The 17,803-nt window shown below is 37.4% G+C and overlaps 1 protein-coding gene across 1 annotated transcript in view; it reads left to right on the top strand.

The window, feature by feature from the left end:
* The window catches only part of LOC133630603 (coatomer subunit beta'-like), a 45,531-nt gene extending 29,917 nt beyond the window's left edge, over positions 1 to 15,614 (top strand). The window contains exons 7-24 of the mRNA XM_062022188.1: positions 923 to 1,022; positions 1,097 to 1,239; positions 1,351 to 1,550; positions 1,630 to 1,740; positions 1,866 to 1,954; positions 2,033 to 2,139; positions 2,283 to 2,426; positions 2,502 to 2,632; positions 2,730 to 2,937; positions 3,028 to 3,138; positions 3,625 to 3,839; positions 3,924 to 4,062; positions 6,237 to 6,371; positions 6,439 to 6,507; positions 8,170 to 8,316; positions 9,285 to 9,431; positions 14,896 to 15,042; positions 15,122 to 15,614. Coding sequence (XP_061878172.1) covers positions 923 to 1,022; positions 1,097 to 1,239; positions 1,351 to 1,550; positions 1,630 to 1,740; positions 1,866 to 1,954; positions 2,033 to 2,139; positions 2,283 to 2,426; positions 2,502 to 2,632; positions 2,730 to 2,937; positions 3,028 to 3,138; positions 3,625 to 3,839; positions 3,924 to 4,062; positions 6,237 to 6,371; positions 6,439 to 6,507; positions 8,170 to 8,316; positions 9,285 to 9,431; positions 14,896 to 15,042; positions 15,122 to 15,217 — 2,439 coding nt within the window. The 3' untranslated portion in view covers positions 15,218 to 15,614. The remainder of the gene's footprint in view (positions 1 to 922; positions 1,023 to 1,096; positions 1,240 to 1,350; positions 1,551 to 1,629; positions 1,741 to 1,865; positions 1,955 to 2,032; positions 2,140 to 2,282; positions 2,427 to 2,501; positions 2,633 to 2,729; positions 2,938 to 3,027; positions 3,139 to 3,624; positions 3,840 to 3,923; positions 4,063 to 6,236; positions 6,372 to 6,438; positions 6,508 to 8,169; positions 8,317 to 9,284; positions 9,432 to 14,895; positions 15,043 to 15,121) is intronic.
* The last annotated feature ends 2,189 nt before the right edge of the window (positions 15,615 to 17,803 follow it).

Raw genomic sequence — 17,803 nt, 5'->3', positions numbered from 1 at the left:
CCGCCTTCTTCAACGCAAGGCGATCCAGGTTTTAAGACCCGTTGGTGGTGGTGGATTTTCTGTTCCGTGCGGTAGCTGTTTCTTTTTTGGTTGCATCATAAGCAATTTGTGGCGTCTTCTCCAAGATGAGGGTGAGTGCATACCATGCTAAATGGTTTAATTAAATGTCAACAATTTTATTGGTCTAATGCGATTAAGCTAACTTTATCGGTGGTATGTTAAGTTTGTGAACCTGGGAAAAATCCATAAAATAGCCACAGCATTGTATGAACCGCAGGGTTGAAAGTGTAGGGAAAAAGTAGCGTCTTACGGACAGAAAATGACGGTATAAGACATCCAAAGTATCAATGTACATATTTACACCAGTGAGAATGAGCAGCAACAACAATGTATCTGCCAACTGTAGATTAATAATAAATGCTATATATGCAGATATTAACGGCAACAGGAGTAGCCTGCAGTATTGTATGTAACAGACTATACATCTATCAATACATACCCAACACATAAGCAGTATTGCATGTAACAGACTATACATCTATCAATACATACCCAATACATCAACAGTATTGTATGTAACAGACTATACATCTATCAATACATACCCAATACATAAGCAGTATTTTATGTAACAGACTATACGTCTATCAATACATACCCAATACATAAGCAGTATTTTATGTAACAGACTATACGTCTATCAATACATACCCAATACATAAGCAGTATTGTATGTAACAGACTATACATCTATCAATACATACCCAACACATAAGCAGTATTGTATGTAACAGACTATACGTCTATCAATACATACCCAATACATAAGCAGTATTGTATGTAGCAGACTATACATCTATCAATACATAAGCAGTCAAAAACACTGCTTGAGTTGTTAAAACTAATGATCTCTGTGTTCTAGAACAAAACTTGTGTTCAGACTTTGGAAGGCCATGCCCAGAATGTTTCCTGTGTAAGTTTCCACCCAGCGCTGCCAATCATCATCACCGGGTCAGAGGATGGTGAGCTGGAATATCTCCTGTGTTCCTTTTAATTCGATCTCAGCATTGTATAACCTAACACTTTCCTCATTTAGGGACGGTACGTATTTGGCATTCTAGCACTTACCGCCTGGAGAGCACCCTAAACTATGGCATGGAACGAGTGTGGTGTGTGTGCGGCCTCAGGGGCTCAAACAATGTAGCACTGGGTTATGATGAAGGTAGCATCATTATCAAAGTGAGTGCAAGACATAATTTTAAATAATTAAATGCCTTAGCAGTCAATTTACACATTCTTTATACATACAAAATGAAAGTGACTGTAAATTATCTGCTTCTTTACTCTAAGGTGGGTCGTGAAGAGCCAGCCATGTCAATGGACACCAGTGGGAAAATCATTTGGGCTAAGCACAGTGAAATCCAGCAGGCCAACTTGAAGGCAATGGGAGATGCGGAAATCAAGGATGGAGAGAGGCTCCCATTGGCTGTGAAAGACATGGGCAGCTGTGAAATATATCCTCAAACCATCCAGCATAACCCCAATGGGAGGTATGCTTGTAGCGACAAGGTGCACAAACCACTAAAGGTGTCCAATTAACTGTGTCTCATTGTGAGCTGTCGTTGGTAGGTTTGTGGTGGTGTGTGGAGATGGTGAGTACATCATCTATACTGCCATGGCGCTGAGGAACAAGAGCTTTGGCTCCGCACAAGAATTTGTTTGGGCTCATGAGTCATCAGAGTAAGTTTTGAGTCCTTCTGAGATTCCACTGTCAGTTATGTTGCATGTCAATCAAATTACTGAATTGTTTGTTTTATTTTTTAAACTTATATCATCGATAACAAGCCAATTTTTTTCCTCATCAGATATGCCATTCGAGAAAGCAACAGTGTCGTCAAACTTTATAAGAATTTCAAAGAAAATAAATCTTTTAAGCCTGACTTTGGAGCTGAAGGTAAGACAATGTTGCTATTAAAGGGGTTATTAAAGTAAGACATGATGGAAAAAATGTGTATGGTTGTTAAATCTGCAGGGATCTATGGAGGTTTCTTGCTCGGTGTGAGGTCGGTGAATGGTCTGGCTTTCTATAACTGGGAGAACACGGAACTTATCCGCCGCATCGAGATCCAACCCAAACACGTAAGACTTGTCCTACTTTTCTCTTCCTGGTGTGAACTTGTTTACTGATCATTTATTCTTGCAGTATTGCATGTGAACTCCTTTCTGCTTTACCAATGTTGAAACTCACCTTTGTTTCTCTCATTCTGTTTTCATGTCTGCAGATCTTCTGGTCAGACTCTGGTGAGTTGGTGTGCATCGCGACAGAGGAGTCCTTCTTCATTCTTAGATACCTGTCAGAAAAAGTCGCTGCCTCACAAGAGAACAAGGAGGGAATGACAGAGGACGGCATCGAGGACGCATTTGAGGTTAGGGTCTGGTTTTGCGTCCATTTCCCACAGAAAACCTGGACTAAGTATATGGTGGATTTCCTCTCTGTTCAGGTCCAGGGAGAGATCCAGGAGATTGTGAAAACTGGACTTTGGGTTGGTGACTGCTTCATTTACACGAGCTCTGTGAACAGACTCAACTACTTTGTCGGAGGAGAGATTGTTACTATTGCTCACCTGGACAGGTCAGATATTTGCATTCCATTCCTTGTCTCAAGTTACCTTCAAGCTTTACAGTCAAGACAATATGCTTAGCTGTTAATATTTATATTCTCTGTACAGAACCATGTATTTACTTGGTTACATACCCAAAGATGACCGTCTCTACCTGGGGGACAAGGAGCTCAACATCGTCAGCTACTCCCTGCTGGTCTCCGTTTTAGAGTACCAGACTGCTGTCATGAGGAGGGACTTTAGCATGGCCGACAAGGTTCTTCCCACAATTTCAAAAGAGCAAAGACCCAGAGTGGCCCATTTCTTGGAGAAACAGGTCAGCACTGGATTTGTGGTTTGTCATTACTGATTCCTAGCTTTCTTTTTTGCTTAGAGCATATTTAAGTTTTTTTCCCCGGCTCCACAGGGTTTCAAGCAGCAGGCGTTAGCTGTGTCCACAGACCCTGAGCACAGGTTTGAGCTGGCCTTGCAGCTGGGAGAGTTGAAGATTGCTCACCAACTGGCTGTGGAGGCAGAGGTAGAGTCATTCAGCTACATTCTCACCTCAATGGACACTTCCAACTTTAGTTCATGTTGTCATGTCCCACAAGCTTATGGCAAAATCAGCAATCACTCCCTCCAATTTCAGACAAAACTAGCACATCTTTCCTTCTCGATGCTGGAAAGCTGTGCTCGTTGATGTTCTTCCTGTTCACTTGAAAATGCAGTCTCACTTAAGCTAGCTCTGATCCAGCTGAGACATTTCTCATAGTTTGTCATCAGTTTTGGAAATGGAGAGTTTTTCTCCGTCCAATATTGTATATTGTATATCCACATCACAAATACCCCATGCTCACCTAAGAACCCTTTTTCTGAATTAAATTGATTTTCAGGGTATGGGTCAATGCGTAGGACAAGCTGGGTTGTAATGGGTGGGCACTGAATTCCCCACAATCTGATTGGTTGACATACAGTCGTAAGTACGTATTCTATATATTTCTAATGATTTATTAGACCCTTTCAGTCGGAGCAAAACTGGAAGCAGTTGGCAGAACTCGCCATAAGCAAGTGCCAGTTCGGCCTGGCCCAGGAGTGTCTGCATCATGCGCAGGACTATGGCGGCCTGCTTCTCCTCGCCACAGCCTCTGGTAACGCCACGATGGTGGGCAAGCTGGCTGAAGGTGCAGAGAGGGATGGCAAGAACAATGTGGCCTTCATGACCTACTTCCTGCAGGGCAAGTAAGTACCACACGTGACTGACGGAGTAGAAGCTGAGTTGTGCAGGCCTCATCACCACAACTGTTCTACCATAAATCCGCACAGAATGGATCAATGCTTGGAGCTTCTGATCAGAACTAATCGTCTACCCGAAGCTGCTTTTCTGGCTCGCACTTACCTGCCAAGCCAGGTGTCCCGTGTGGTCAAACTGTGGAGGGAAAGCTTGGCCAAAGTCAACCAGAAGGTGAATTCCACATGTGGTTTAGTAATCCATTCAAACAGAATTACTCCAGAAAATGGTGTGACTTGAGGTTGCCATATGTGGCATTCTCTTTTCTCTCTTGGGGGAAATGTTCTTGCTCAATTCCTGGATAAAACAACATAAACACGGGCTGCACGATTTTCAGAAAAAACCTAATTGCGATTTTTATCTCCAAAATGGCCATTGCAATTCGATTAGTTATTTTTGTATTTTATACATAAAAATGCATACAACTATGAAAATAAGGAGAGAAGGAAGACATGTTACTTTCAGACTGTCAGTCAACACATTCTTGTCTCAAGGTGCCACACATTACAACAATATGCAATAACTTACTTCAACTATTTGCCTTTATGCAGACAGACTCAGAGTTGTTGTCTACATCAGTGGTTTTTAAACTTTTGTTTACCAAGTGCCACCTCAGAGTTAGCTCTCAGAGTACCACAATAAGGACGACCAACGTTAAAATACAGTAGCGTAGTAGGCCTGAGGTTTTATTTAACAAGCATGTTTATTATTTTTGGCCACTGTACCATTACACACAGTTTGAACAGTAACACTGTGCTTGAATATTGAAGTAAAAGGAGGCGTTTGCAACATTTACACAGATGCCATCCTTTCAAAGTATTCTACACGGTTTATCCCGCCCTCTCACGGCTTCTTGTACGTAATGACGTAACTACGTACGTATGTAACACATGCACACGCATTAGCTTTAGGTGTTGTTAGCTAATAACAGAAATTTGGGTAGCTAGCGTTACCTGTCATTGAATGTATCATTAATATATTCTGTCATAACAACAACATAACTGTTAATGGTTTGTTGCTTCTCTTCGACAGTTTTTTATGTGTGCACGCGCTTCCTGATCGTACCTGTTGGCGTGACCACCGTAAACACCAATCATTTGTTTCGGCCCGATAAAAAATGTTGTTAGATAAACTTAGTAATTGTGAAAACTATAGACAATTGTCAAACAAATGTGTTCTGTTAAACCATTAATGCTAATATACGCTAGCCGGAGGTCTTGTTATATTTTGGGCTTTGAAAAATGTAACTGTGAGGAAGTTGCAAACAGCACCTTCAAGTGATTATTTGGCATACCACTAAATGGAGCCCGTGTACCGATAGTTTATTTTTTATTGTTTATTGAGGATCCCCATTAGCCGACGCACAAACACCAGGCTAGTCTTCCTGGGGTACAGGCACCACGGTTTGAGAATGACTGGTCTTCATCATGCTCTTAAACTGAAGAAATAACCCATGCAAACTATGCAGTCATTATAATGTAATGTAATCATAATATATACTTATAAAGCAAGTAACCATTTAAAAGGAGATATAAACTTGTATTCCTCATTCTGTAAAATTGTTTACCATTGTACTGTAATTAGAAGGTAAATAACTTTGTTATCCTAAATAAATAAACAAAAAATGAAATGGACTCATTTCCATAAGCAAAAATGTAACTTAAATTAATATTGAACAGCTTAAAGTGCATTTTTCCCCAACAAATCAATGATTGAAGTGACAGACCCACCATCCAAACAATACCCCGTTTGTTGACAAGAAGATATGACAGCCATGGAAGCACATTCCGTCTCTTTTTTAAGCAGAGGTCACACAATCCGGTGAAATGATTCAATAGAGCTGGCATCAAAGTACGCTGCTAACTGCTAAAGCTAACAAACACAGCTCCGTTCAAACCCTCGATGACGTCACTAGGCAACAGGCCCCGCCTTTTAAAAGCACAGACTCCACACACTGTTCTCATATTAAACATCTCTCAATTGCATATGCCAGATATTTAAAGTTGTTTTTTTAAAGTAACGTATTAATTACTTTCTCTCGTAATTAAGTACATTTATTAAAGAGTAATTCCTTTAGTAATTCAATTACTTTTTGGGAAAAGTAACGAGTAACTATTATTTCAGAACACTGGAAATGAGAGACGAAGAAACGTGAGACTCAACAATTCTGGTTGGCGAACATGTCTGACAATTAAATGTTGGCCACGGTGGAGAAAGAAAAATCAAAAATGCTTTGCTTCTTGTGATGACTTTATGGCACTAATTAAAAGCTTGATGTGAATAATGGTGCAGCCCTAACATTAGTTTATATCTATTTGTTGTTTGAACTTAACTTCTCTGCATCCTAGGCTGCTGACTCCTTAGCTGACCCCACAGAGTATGAAAACCTGTTCCCTGGTCTGAAAGAAGCCTTTGCAGCAGAGCATTTCCTCAGGGAAACTTGCTTAGGCAGCAGACCTGCCAAAGACTATCCCCTGGTCACAGTGAGTTGTTACACCACACAACAGGACTGCATCTTTCATATTTTAAACTTTATTATGTTTTTTTCAGCTAAATGAAGACCGGAATATTTTAGAGGAGGCTGAAGGATACGAGCTCAAAGAAACTTCTCCTCGTGAGGTTTGTTGACATTGTCCATCCACTTGTGTGTCACATCTTCAGCACTACACTAGAACCTCAACTTAGGAGCTTAATTGGTTGACTTAACTCAAAACATCCATTTAAATGAATTGAAATTAATTTAATTGGAGGTTGGCCCTGTCAAAACAGCACAGTTTTAACACCTAACATGCTTTTTAAAATAAATTTTCTACAAATATTGTATAAAAACAATACAATAGAACATACTACAAACAACTACAGTAGTTTTATGAAGTAATGTACACATGTACAGATGTACCTTGGAGAGTGGACTTTTATGGTATCTCCTTCCAACTGTTTCTCTGTCAAACACACAATCAGCAGCTTCTACACATTTTTATGGATAAAAGTCTGCTGTTTAGATGTTATTTTAATGGTCTTGGCTGGCGTTAAAATCATTCTACTTCAGTATGTTGCAGACTAGCATCGATACACCCAAACTGACTTGCCAAGTCGGTCATGTTTTGATGGCTTATTTCTTTAATCCAATTTGTACAGGGTTTCCCCTTAAAGTAGTTGAATGTGGCGTGCCGCCATAGCATTTTTATTACCGCCACACCTTGAAAATACGTTTTGTTTTTTACTTGAAAACAAATTAAAGTAATATATTGTAGTCCCCCAAAGTCTGGCGCTATTTTTAACTTATTACCAATCTCATGATAACAAACGGCACAATTTCAAAAGATTTTACCTCCCGTGAAAACACTTTTGTCTCGTGAGTCCATGCTTCCCTCGACACACAACAACACTTCCTCATTCTCCACCAATCACCTTTCAGATACGGACGGTGTGTTTGTAAACATGGGAAAAACGAATATCAAATCCAAACCACACGAATACTAAACATTTCCATTAGCTGGTCGTTACAGTATGAATTGATATATATAGCCTATTATTTACACACTATTGACAAGTGATTTACCAAAAAGTTTACCATGGAAAAAGACTTTGATCACTGAAAACGGAAGTAAACAAAACACACACCATTGTCTGGAGCGTTGTCAGCATGTCTGTGATGGGGACGTAGTTTTTATATATATTGCAGATATACCCGCGGACAACCACCTACAAAATGTGCAAATATTAAGAGGACAGTGGCTGCTTTAAAAAAGAGAAAGTGAAACTAGAGCAACAGCACCAAGCAAGTGTGACGTCATGCTCGCTGCAGCCTCTTTAGTCAGCGACATGGAGGGACAGAAGTAGTCTCTAAACACGAGTACATTCTATAATAACACCAGAAGAAGATGCTACATTTGTTGCTAGTTGTTAGTCATTAAAAGTCTGTAAACACTGGAAAACAATCTCAACAAAGTACTTTGTACAAAAAGCAGCAACAAATAAAAATATGGCAAAATGATAAAAAATATATGTTAATCTCTAAATCTGTAAACACTAGAAAAAATGTCAACAATGTACAAAAAGCAGCAACAATTGAAAATGTGGCAAAACTATAAAACAAAAATATATGTTAATACTAATTAATAACAGATTTGTTTTAAATGTATGTATAAATTTGTTGAGCCTTTTTAAAGAAAATCATATACCGTAATAGCAAATTATGCAAATTGATGATTGATTTATTTTGTGTGACATCACTAATAATAATAATACGGTAATCAAAAATCTAAATTGTCATTTCAGGAGCCTGAAGAGTCTCCCTTAGTGTCCGTGGTTCCTCAAGTGGCAGAGGAGTCCTTGGCCAAGCCTTCAGAGCCAGAACCTGCCCCCCAACAGGATCAGGAGGAAACCCCTTCCATTTCACAGGTGGAACAGGATAAGGTGGATTTGGTAAGTCTCCTTTTTAGTTGGTATTGACTTTTTGCTTTGTTCAATGATGTAAAGAAGTCAATGTATTGATGCTCAGACTGGTCAGAAGTAGTCTCTAAACATGAGTACATTCTATAATAACACTAGAAGAAGATGCTACAGTTGTTGCTAGTTGTTAGTCATTAAAAGTCTGTAAACACTTGAAAACAATCTCAACAAAGTACTTTGTACAAAAAGCAGCAACAAATAAAAATATGGCAAAATGATAAAAAATATATATGTTAATACTAATAACAGATTTGTTTTAATGTATGTATACATTTGTTGAGCCTTTTTAAAGAAAAGCATTATAATAGCAAATTATGGTAAATTACTCTGATGTCATGACCCCGCCCATAACCACACCCCCACAGGCATCATGGCAGTGTAGGTAAAGCTGGTGTATCATCCACGGTCCTTCACTCACTTTCTTCCTTGCCTTGGTTTAAAACAAAGCTATAAGATTCAAGCTAACACCAGCGAGTAAAACAGATGTTTTAGGGGATTTTTGTGGCATTTGCTACGCCATTTAATGGCGGGGATGTTTGTACCGTATTTTCCGCACTATAAGGCGCACCTAAAAAACACAAATTTTCTCAAAAGCTGACAGTGCGCCTTATAATCCCGTGCGCCTTATATATGGATTAATATTAATATTAATTTTCTTAAAACAACAAAACAACTACACACTTGTCTTGAAATAACACTTTAGTAAAAGAAAAGTAGATACAATAATGTTGGTAAATGTTTGAGGGAACATCAACATGTCAAAGGTGTTTCATAAACATGAGAAGTACTCATGTAGTCACTTATTACTTGGTCTCTTTGTCATGCTAAATAATTGTTACAGATTAAAAATTCATTGTATTTAATCATGATTAATCACAATCTGATTTATTTTTTTTGACATCACTAATAATGATAATCAAAAATCTCAATTATCATATCAGGAGCCTGAAGAGTCTCCCTTAGTGTTCGTGGTTCCTCAAGTGGCAGAGGAGTCATTGGCCAAGCCTTCAGAGCCAGAACCTGCCCCCCAACAGGATCAGGAGGAAACCCCTTCCATTTCACAGGTGGAACAGGAGAAGGTGGATTTGGTAAGTCTCCTTTTTAGTTGGTATTGACTTTTTGCTTTGTTCAATGATGTGAAGAAGAAGTCAATGTAATGATGCTCAGACTGGACAGAAGTAGTCTCTAAACACGAGTACATTCTATAATAACACCAGAAGAAGATGCTTCATTTGTTGCTAGTTGTTAGTTGAGTTGAGTTGAGTTTGACTTTATTTGGAACATGCATGCGTACAACATGATACATCACACATGCATGCGTACAACATGATACATCACACATGCATGCGTACAACATGATACATCACACATGCATGCATACAACATGATACATCACACATGCATGCATACAACATGATACATCACACATGCATGCATACAACATGATGCATCACACATGCATGCATACAACATGATACATCACACATGCATGCATACAACATGATGCATCACAATTTCCAGTTTCTCTTTTCAACATGTTCGAAAAGGAGTAGGAAGAAGCAGAGCTTATTTAATCCTACCCCTTTTCTTTTACATAACAGTTGCTAAAACTTTTGTTCACTTCCTGTTCTCAATTTATTCACAATATACTCCAATAGTAATCACAATAAAAACAAATAGATAAATAATAATTGGTGAAGTAAGTTACATTTCATATGGTGAGATGAGTAAGATTATTTTGAGAATGAAAGTATGGATGGATGAGATACATTCAGAATGTTTATCATGGTTCTTCTTCTTTGTACTTTGTAGACACTTTAAGTTTGAAGAGTTTCTTGAAGTGGATCATATTAGTACATTGTTTGATTGCTTTGCTTATATTAATTTAATTCCACATACTGATATACTGAAGGTCTTAAGTGTTGTACGTGCATACAAATGTTTTAAATTACATTTTTCTCTAAGATTATATTTCTCCTCTTCTGTTGAGAAGAATTGTTGTATATTCTTGGCTAGCAGATTATTGTTTGCTTTGTGTATAATTTTAGCTGTTTGCGAATTCACTATGTGGTGGAATTTCAGTATCTTTGATTCAATAAATAAAGGATTTGTATGTTCTCTATATTTAACATTATGTATTATTATAACTGATCTTTTTTGTAACACAGTTAATGAATGAAGTGTACTTTTGTAGTTATTTCCCATATTTCTACACAATAACTCAGATATGTAACACTAGTGAGCAGTAGAGAACATGAAGTGATTTTTGGTCTAGAACAGTGGTTCTCAACCTTTTTTCAGGGATGTACCCCCTGTGAACATTTTTTTAATTCAAGTACCCCCTAATCAGAGCAAAGCATTTTTGGTTGAAAAAAAGAGATAAAGAAGTAAAATACAGCACTATGTCATCAGTTTCTGATTTATTAAATTGTATAACAGTGCAAAATATTGCTCATTTGTAGTGGTCTTTCTTGAACTATTTGGAAAAAAATATATAAAAATAACTAAAAACTTGTTGAAAAATAAACAAGTGAAATAAATAAAGATTTCTACACATAAAAGAAATCATCAACTTAAAGGCCTACAGAAAGCCACTACTACCGACTACGCAGTCTGATAGTTTATGTATCAATGATGAAATCTTAACATTGCAACACATGCCAATACGGCCAGGTTAACTTATAAAGTGCAATTTTAAACTTCCCGCTAAACTTCCGGTTGAAAATGTCTATGTATGATGACGTATGCGCGTGACGTCAATCGTTGAAACGGGAAGTATGCAACTTTATCGTCGTTGTTCTCTACTAAATCCTTTCAGCGAAAATATGGCAATATCGCGAAATGATCAAGTATGACACATAGAATGGATCTGCTATCCCCGTTTAAATTAAAAAAATTTCATTTCAGTAGGCCTTTAAAGTGCCCTCTTTGGGGATTGTAATAGAGATCCATCTGGATTCATGAACTTAATTCTAAACATTTCTTTACAAAAAAAGAAATCTTTAACATCAATATTTATGGAACATGTCCACAAAAATCTAGCTGTCAACACTGAATATTGCATTTCTTTTCACAGTTCTTTTTGACAGACATTTTAGTGAGGGTCAAACCATCATGGCATGGAGGAAACTGTGGGTTTATGGTAATGAATGGAATAGCCTACTTGATTTTATGTTCAGTTTATGAACTTACATTCATATTTTGTTGAAGTATTATTCAATAAATATATTTATAAAGGATTTTTGAATTGTTGCTATTTTTAGAATACCGTATATTAGCAAATAGTAGCCCGGGCGTTTATGTCACAAAATAAACGGCTATTAGGACATGGGCGGTTATTTGCACAAGGCTTTTATTTATTTTTGCACCAGCCTGCACCAGGCCATTATTTGGTTACAATGGTTACTGTCCAGTATTTTTTTTCATACAAAAAACTTTAAATGTAAAAGCTATTGTAAACATACAAACAAAAAAACAATAGACCAACATGAGGTAGGCTATCAAAAGACAAGAGATCAACAAGGCCTCAACATGGCAGTAGTGCAACAATTGTCAAATACAATACCAATACTAAAAATAAATAAACTTTTTAAATAAAGCAGCCTACCGGGAAAAATAAAATTATGGTACCAAGTACTCAAGTATAAAACCCACCATCAAAACAGAACAATAATTCTGTCACTTAAATAAAATAAAGGCTACAGTACTCCAAGTTTTAAATAAAGCAGCATACAGGCAAAATAAAATTATGGTACCAAGTACTCTATAAAACCATTAAAACAATAATACTGCAGCAAACGCAACCCCAGTAGTATTTTAATCTAAATTATGCAAATAACAGCCCATGGGCGGCTATTTGGACATAGGCGGTTATTAGGAAGAGGCGGTAAATTCACAAAATGGAGTCAGACCCCAGGCGGCTATTAGTACATGGGCGGTTATTTGCACAAGGGCGTTTATTTGGTAATATACGGTATTAAAAAAAAATCTCACGTACCCCTTGGCATACCTTCAAGTACCCCCAGGGGTACGCGTACCCCCATTTGAGAACCACTGGTCTAGAACATGTTTTGTTTTAGTCATTATTGACGTGCTTCTTGCTACTTTATGTTGTATATTTTTTACATGAGATTTCCACTTCAATTTATCATCAATTATTATACCTAGAAATTTGGTTTCATTTACTCTTTCAATTTTTATTTTTATTTGTGTTTGACTTTTTTTTCTACTGTTACCAAATAGCATTATTTTAGTTTTACTGAGATTCAACGATAGTCTGTTTTTGTCAAAGCATCTTTTTAATGTGTTCATTTCTTCTGTTATTATTTGTATTATCTCCTGTGTGTTCTCTCCTGAACAAAACACAGTTGTATCATTCGCAAATATTACTAACTTTAAATCTTTTGTAACTTTACAAATGTAATTTATATAGAGATTGAACAATGTTGGTCCTAGTATTGATCCCTGAGGTACGCCACAGGATATATTTAGCGTTGTAGACGTGTGTTCGCCAAGCTTCACGTATTGTTTCCTGTTCGTGAAATAGCTTCTAATCCAGTTTAAGACCAAACCTCTGATAACATACCGTTCTAGTTTTTTGGTCAAAATATTGTGATTAATTGTGTCAAATGCTTTAGTTAGATCCGTCAACACTGCTGCCGCACATTTTTGTACTATCTATTGCATTGGTAATTTATTGTCATTTCAATTAAAGCCATCGATGTTGAAACATTAGCTCTGTATGCATATTGGTTCTCAGCGAGTATTCTATTTTTGTTTGTGAAACTCTCTAATCTGTTATTGAACAGTTTTTTCAATGATTTTAGAAAATTGTAAAGAAACAGGTCTATAATTTGTAAATTGGTGTTTGTCTCCAGTCTTGTAAATTGGTGCAACTTTAGCTATTTTCATTTTGTTTGGGAATTTATCTGTTTGAAATTATACATTGCTAATATATGTTAATAGTCCTGAGATCTCTTCTACAACCTTTTTTATCGTTTCCATATCAATTCCGTTCCAATCAGTTGAAGTCTTAGATTTACATTTTTTTTACGATTATAACTATTTCCTCCTGTGTCACATTACTGAGGAACATGGAGTTGGGATTTCGCTCTATGGTATCATTATAGTCCTCAATTGAAACTGGGTCTGGAATCCTTTCTTCCAATTTTGGTCCAATGTTTACAAAATAATTATTGAAGCTTTCAACTACTTCCTTTATGTTGTCATTTTTCTTATTTCCGTCTAAGAAGTATTGAGGGTAGTCCCTATTAGTGCCATTTTTAATAATGCTATTGAGGATGCCCCATGTTGCTCTCATATTGTTTTTGTTCCTGTCCAATAATTCACTGTAATATTATTTTCTACATGATCGTTGTATGTTTGTTAAATTGTTTTTATACTTTTTGTACTTAATTTCTGCCTCTGTTGTTCTTTGTGCTATACATTTTCTATATAGTGTATTCTTCTTCTTACAAGCATGTTTTAAACCTTTTGTCATCCATGGTTGATTATTCTTTCTCTGCTTATTACTGAGTTGCATCCATGGACAATGTTTGTCATAAAGTATTATGAACTTGTTTAAGAAATGTTCATATGCTTCATCAACCTCTTTTTCATTGTACACATTGTCCCAATCTTGCTTTTGTAGCTCAATTTTGAAGGCAATCATCCTCTTCTCTGTGCACAGTCTTCGAAATGTTCTTTTGTCTTCCATGTCCTTTTTGTAGTTTCCATCATATATTGTAAAAACTGGCAGATGATCACTAACGTCTGTTATAAGTAGACCACTTGTAGTGTTATTATCAAAATCATTGGTAAAAATATGATCAATAAGCGTGGCACAGTGTGCTGTGATTCTGCTTGGCTTTGTGATTTTAGGATATAGACTGATGCTATACATTGTATCAATGAAGTCTTCAATGGACTTTTGCTTGTTAGGGTTCAATAAGTCAATATTAAAGTCACTTATTTGTTTTACCATTGTCCATGTAGTTTGCCTTGATCCATTCTTCAAATATTTCTATACTTGACTTAGGTGATCTATGTATACAACCGATGAATATGTTTTTGCTTTTTTCCTGACATATTTCAATGGTTATACATTCTAAGATATTATCTATAACAAATGACATGTTTTTTACCACTTTGTAGTTCAGGTTCTTCATCACGTACACAGCTACTCCTCCTCCATTTTTGTTGGTTCTGTTGATGTAGTTTAGTTCATATCCTTCCAGATCAAAATCCATTCCTTTTTTATCATCAATCCATGTTTCTGTGACAGCGATCACTTCGAAGGGTTCGTTGATGTGTTCCAAAAGGTTCTTAATGTTGTTGTAGTTTGCATACAAGCTTCTGCTATTAAAATGAATAATTGACAATTTGTTATCACATTTAATGTTGCTATTATATTGCTCATCTGTATAATAACAACAATTATTACTGATGTGGGAGAAAAAAATTGTATGTGGATCATGATTAATCACAATCTGATTTATTTTGTTTGACATCACTAATAATAATAATAATCAAAAATCTCAATTGTGATTTCAGGAGCCTGAAGAGTCTCCCTTAGTGTCCGTGGTTCCTCAAGTGGCAGAGGAGTCCTTGGCCAAGCCTTCAGAGCCAGAACCTGCCCCCCAACAGGATCAGGAGGAAACCCCTTCCATTTCACAGGTGGAACAGGAGAAGGTGGATTTGGTAAGTCTCCTTTTTAGTTGGTATTGACTTTTTGCTTTGTTCAATGATGTAAAAAAGAAGTCAATGTATTGATGCACAGACTCTAGATGAGCTGGATGTAGACCTGGACAACATGGAGTTGGATGACATCTACACCTCAGACCTCAACCTGGACGAAGACTTTCTGGACGACTAGAGACTGGACTTTATTTCATGACCAAACAGCCCTTTTTCTACTTTGATATGATATTGTCCACAACTACTGAGTAGAGTCACCAAAAATGATTCCCGGGCGCGGCACCGCTGCTGCCCACTGCTCCCCTCACCTCCCAGGGGGTGAACAAGGGGATGGGTCAAATGCAGAGGACAAATTTCACCACACCTAGTGTGTGTGTGACAATCATTGGTACTTTAACTTTAACTTAACTTTTATCCTCGGAGGAATGGTAAACCTCACCTCTGTTTCTAACTCTCCATTTATTGGTTGTTGGAGATCTTCCACTTTATTGGAAGTGTTATGTTTATTTGTTTTGTCTCGTCTGCCATGATGAATCACCGTTCAATAAACTGCGGTTTCTGTACATATTCAACTTTGACTTCATTCCATATTCAAGTGAAGGCTGGTGAGTGGAAGGAAGTACTTCAGCTCACGCTAACTTTTTGCAATTCAACACTAAGAAAATGGAAATGCTGATTATCGGTTCTGCTAGACACCGACATCTATTTAATAATACCACCTTAACATTTGACAACCAAACAATTACACAAGGCGACTCGGTAAAGAATCCGGGCATTATCTTCGACCCAACTCTCTCGTTTGAGTCACACATTAAGAGTGTTACTAAAACGGCCTTCTTTCATCTCTGTAATATCGCAAAAATTCGTTCCATTTTGTCCACAAGCGACGCTGAGATCATTATTCATGCGTTCGTTACGTCTCGTCTCGATTACTGTAACGTTTTATTTACGGGTCTCCCTATGTCTAGCATTAAAAGATTACAGTTGGTACAAAATGCGGCTGCTAGACTTTTGACAAAAACAAGAAAGTTTGATCATATTACGCCTATACTGTATATACCTTTATATACATAAATATATACCTATACTGGCTCACCTGCACTGGCTTTCTGCGCACTTAAGATGTGACTTTAAAGTTTTACTACTTACGTAAAAAATACTACACGGTTTAGCTCCAGCCTATGTTGCCGATTGTATTGTACCATATGTCCCGACAAGAAATCTGCCTTCAAAGAACTCCGGCTTATTGGTGATTCCCAGAGCCCAAAAAAAGTCTGCGGGCTATAGAGCGTTTTCTATTCGGGCTCCAATACTATGGAATGCCCTCCCGGTAAAAGTTAGAGATGCTACCTCAGTAGAAGCATTTAAGTCCCATCTTAAAACTCATTTGTATACTCTGGCCTTTAAATAGACCCCCTTTTTAGACCAGTTGATCTGCCGTTTCTTTTCTTCTCTCCTCTGCTCCCCTCTCCCTTGGGGAGGGGGAGTTGCACAGGTCCGGTGGCCACGGATGAAGTGCTGGCTGTCCAGAGTCGGGACCCGGGGTGGACCGTTAGCCTGTGCATCGGTTGGGGACATCTCTGCGCTGCTGACCCGTCTCCGTTCGGGACGGTTTCCTGCTGGCCCCACTATGGACTGGAGTCTCGCTGATGTGTTGGATCCACTGTGGACTGGACTTTCACAATATTATGTCAGACCCACTCGACATCCATTGCTTTCGGTCTCCCCTAGAGGGGGGGGGGGTTACCCACATATGCGGTCCTCTCCAAGGTTTCTCATAGTCATTCACATCGACGTCCCACTGGGGTGAGTTTTTCCTTGCCTGTATGTGGGCTCTGTACCGAGGATGTCGTTGTGGCTTGTGCAGCCCTTTGAGACACTTGTGATTTAGGGCTATATAAATAAACATTGATTGATTGATTGATGTTCATCTGTACAATATAGACATGTCTTATTGTGCTACATCCATACAGGCTGCACCTTAAAACCACAACGACATGTTGATAAATACTATAATGCCATTTTTATTGTATGAAACTGAAACTGGTCTTACTTTTATTTGTGTAACAAGTCCATGCACCTGTCCCCCTTTAGACTTAGACTTCCTTTTTTTATTTTTTTATTGTCATTCAAATTTGAGCTTTACAGCACAGATAAGAACGAAATTTCATTACATAAGCTCATGGTATCTCTGGTGTTTTAACAGTTCTCTTATGTATTTTAAAATGTATGTCTTAATGTATTTATTTTGAAACTGCTCTGTGACATGTGCTGTTGACCTCTTGGCCAGGTCACCCTTGTGAAAGAGATCTTGATCTCAAGGTGTTTTCTTATCTGGTTAAATAAAGTTTCTATCTATGGTAGTGCAGGATAAAAAAGCAATAAGGTGCATATATAAATAAATATATATAAATAATATATTAATATATATATATATATATATATATATATATATATATATATATATATATATATATATATATATATATATATATATAAAATAAATAAATATATATAAATATATATATAAAATAAATATATATAAATAAATAAATAGATTACTGTACAGATAAATGTATTGCACTTTTTCACATGCGTCCACGTTTATGGATGTATGTTATATTGTCTTTTATATTCCAGCGAGTTAATCCATTTTGGGGGGAGTTGAGGGGATAATTTAATTATGATGCGTTCAAGCGTCTTACGGCCTGAGGGAAGAAGCTGTTACAGAACCTGGAGGTTCTGCTTCGGAGGCTGCGGAACC

Source organism: Entelurus aequoreus, linkage group LG16 (genome assembly GCF_033978785.1).
Source record: "Entelurus aequoreus isolate RoL-2023_Sb linkage group LG16, RoL_Eaeq_v1.1, whole genome shotgun sequence".
Taxonomy (NCBI): domain Eukaryota; kingdom Metazoa; phylum Chordata; class Actinopteri; order Syngnathiformes; family Syngnathidae; genus Entelurus; species Entelurus aequoreus.
This window is presented reverse-complemented; position numbering and strand designations above follow the sequence as displayed.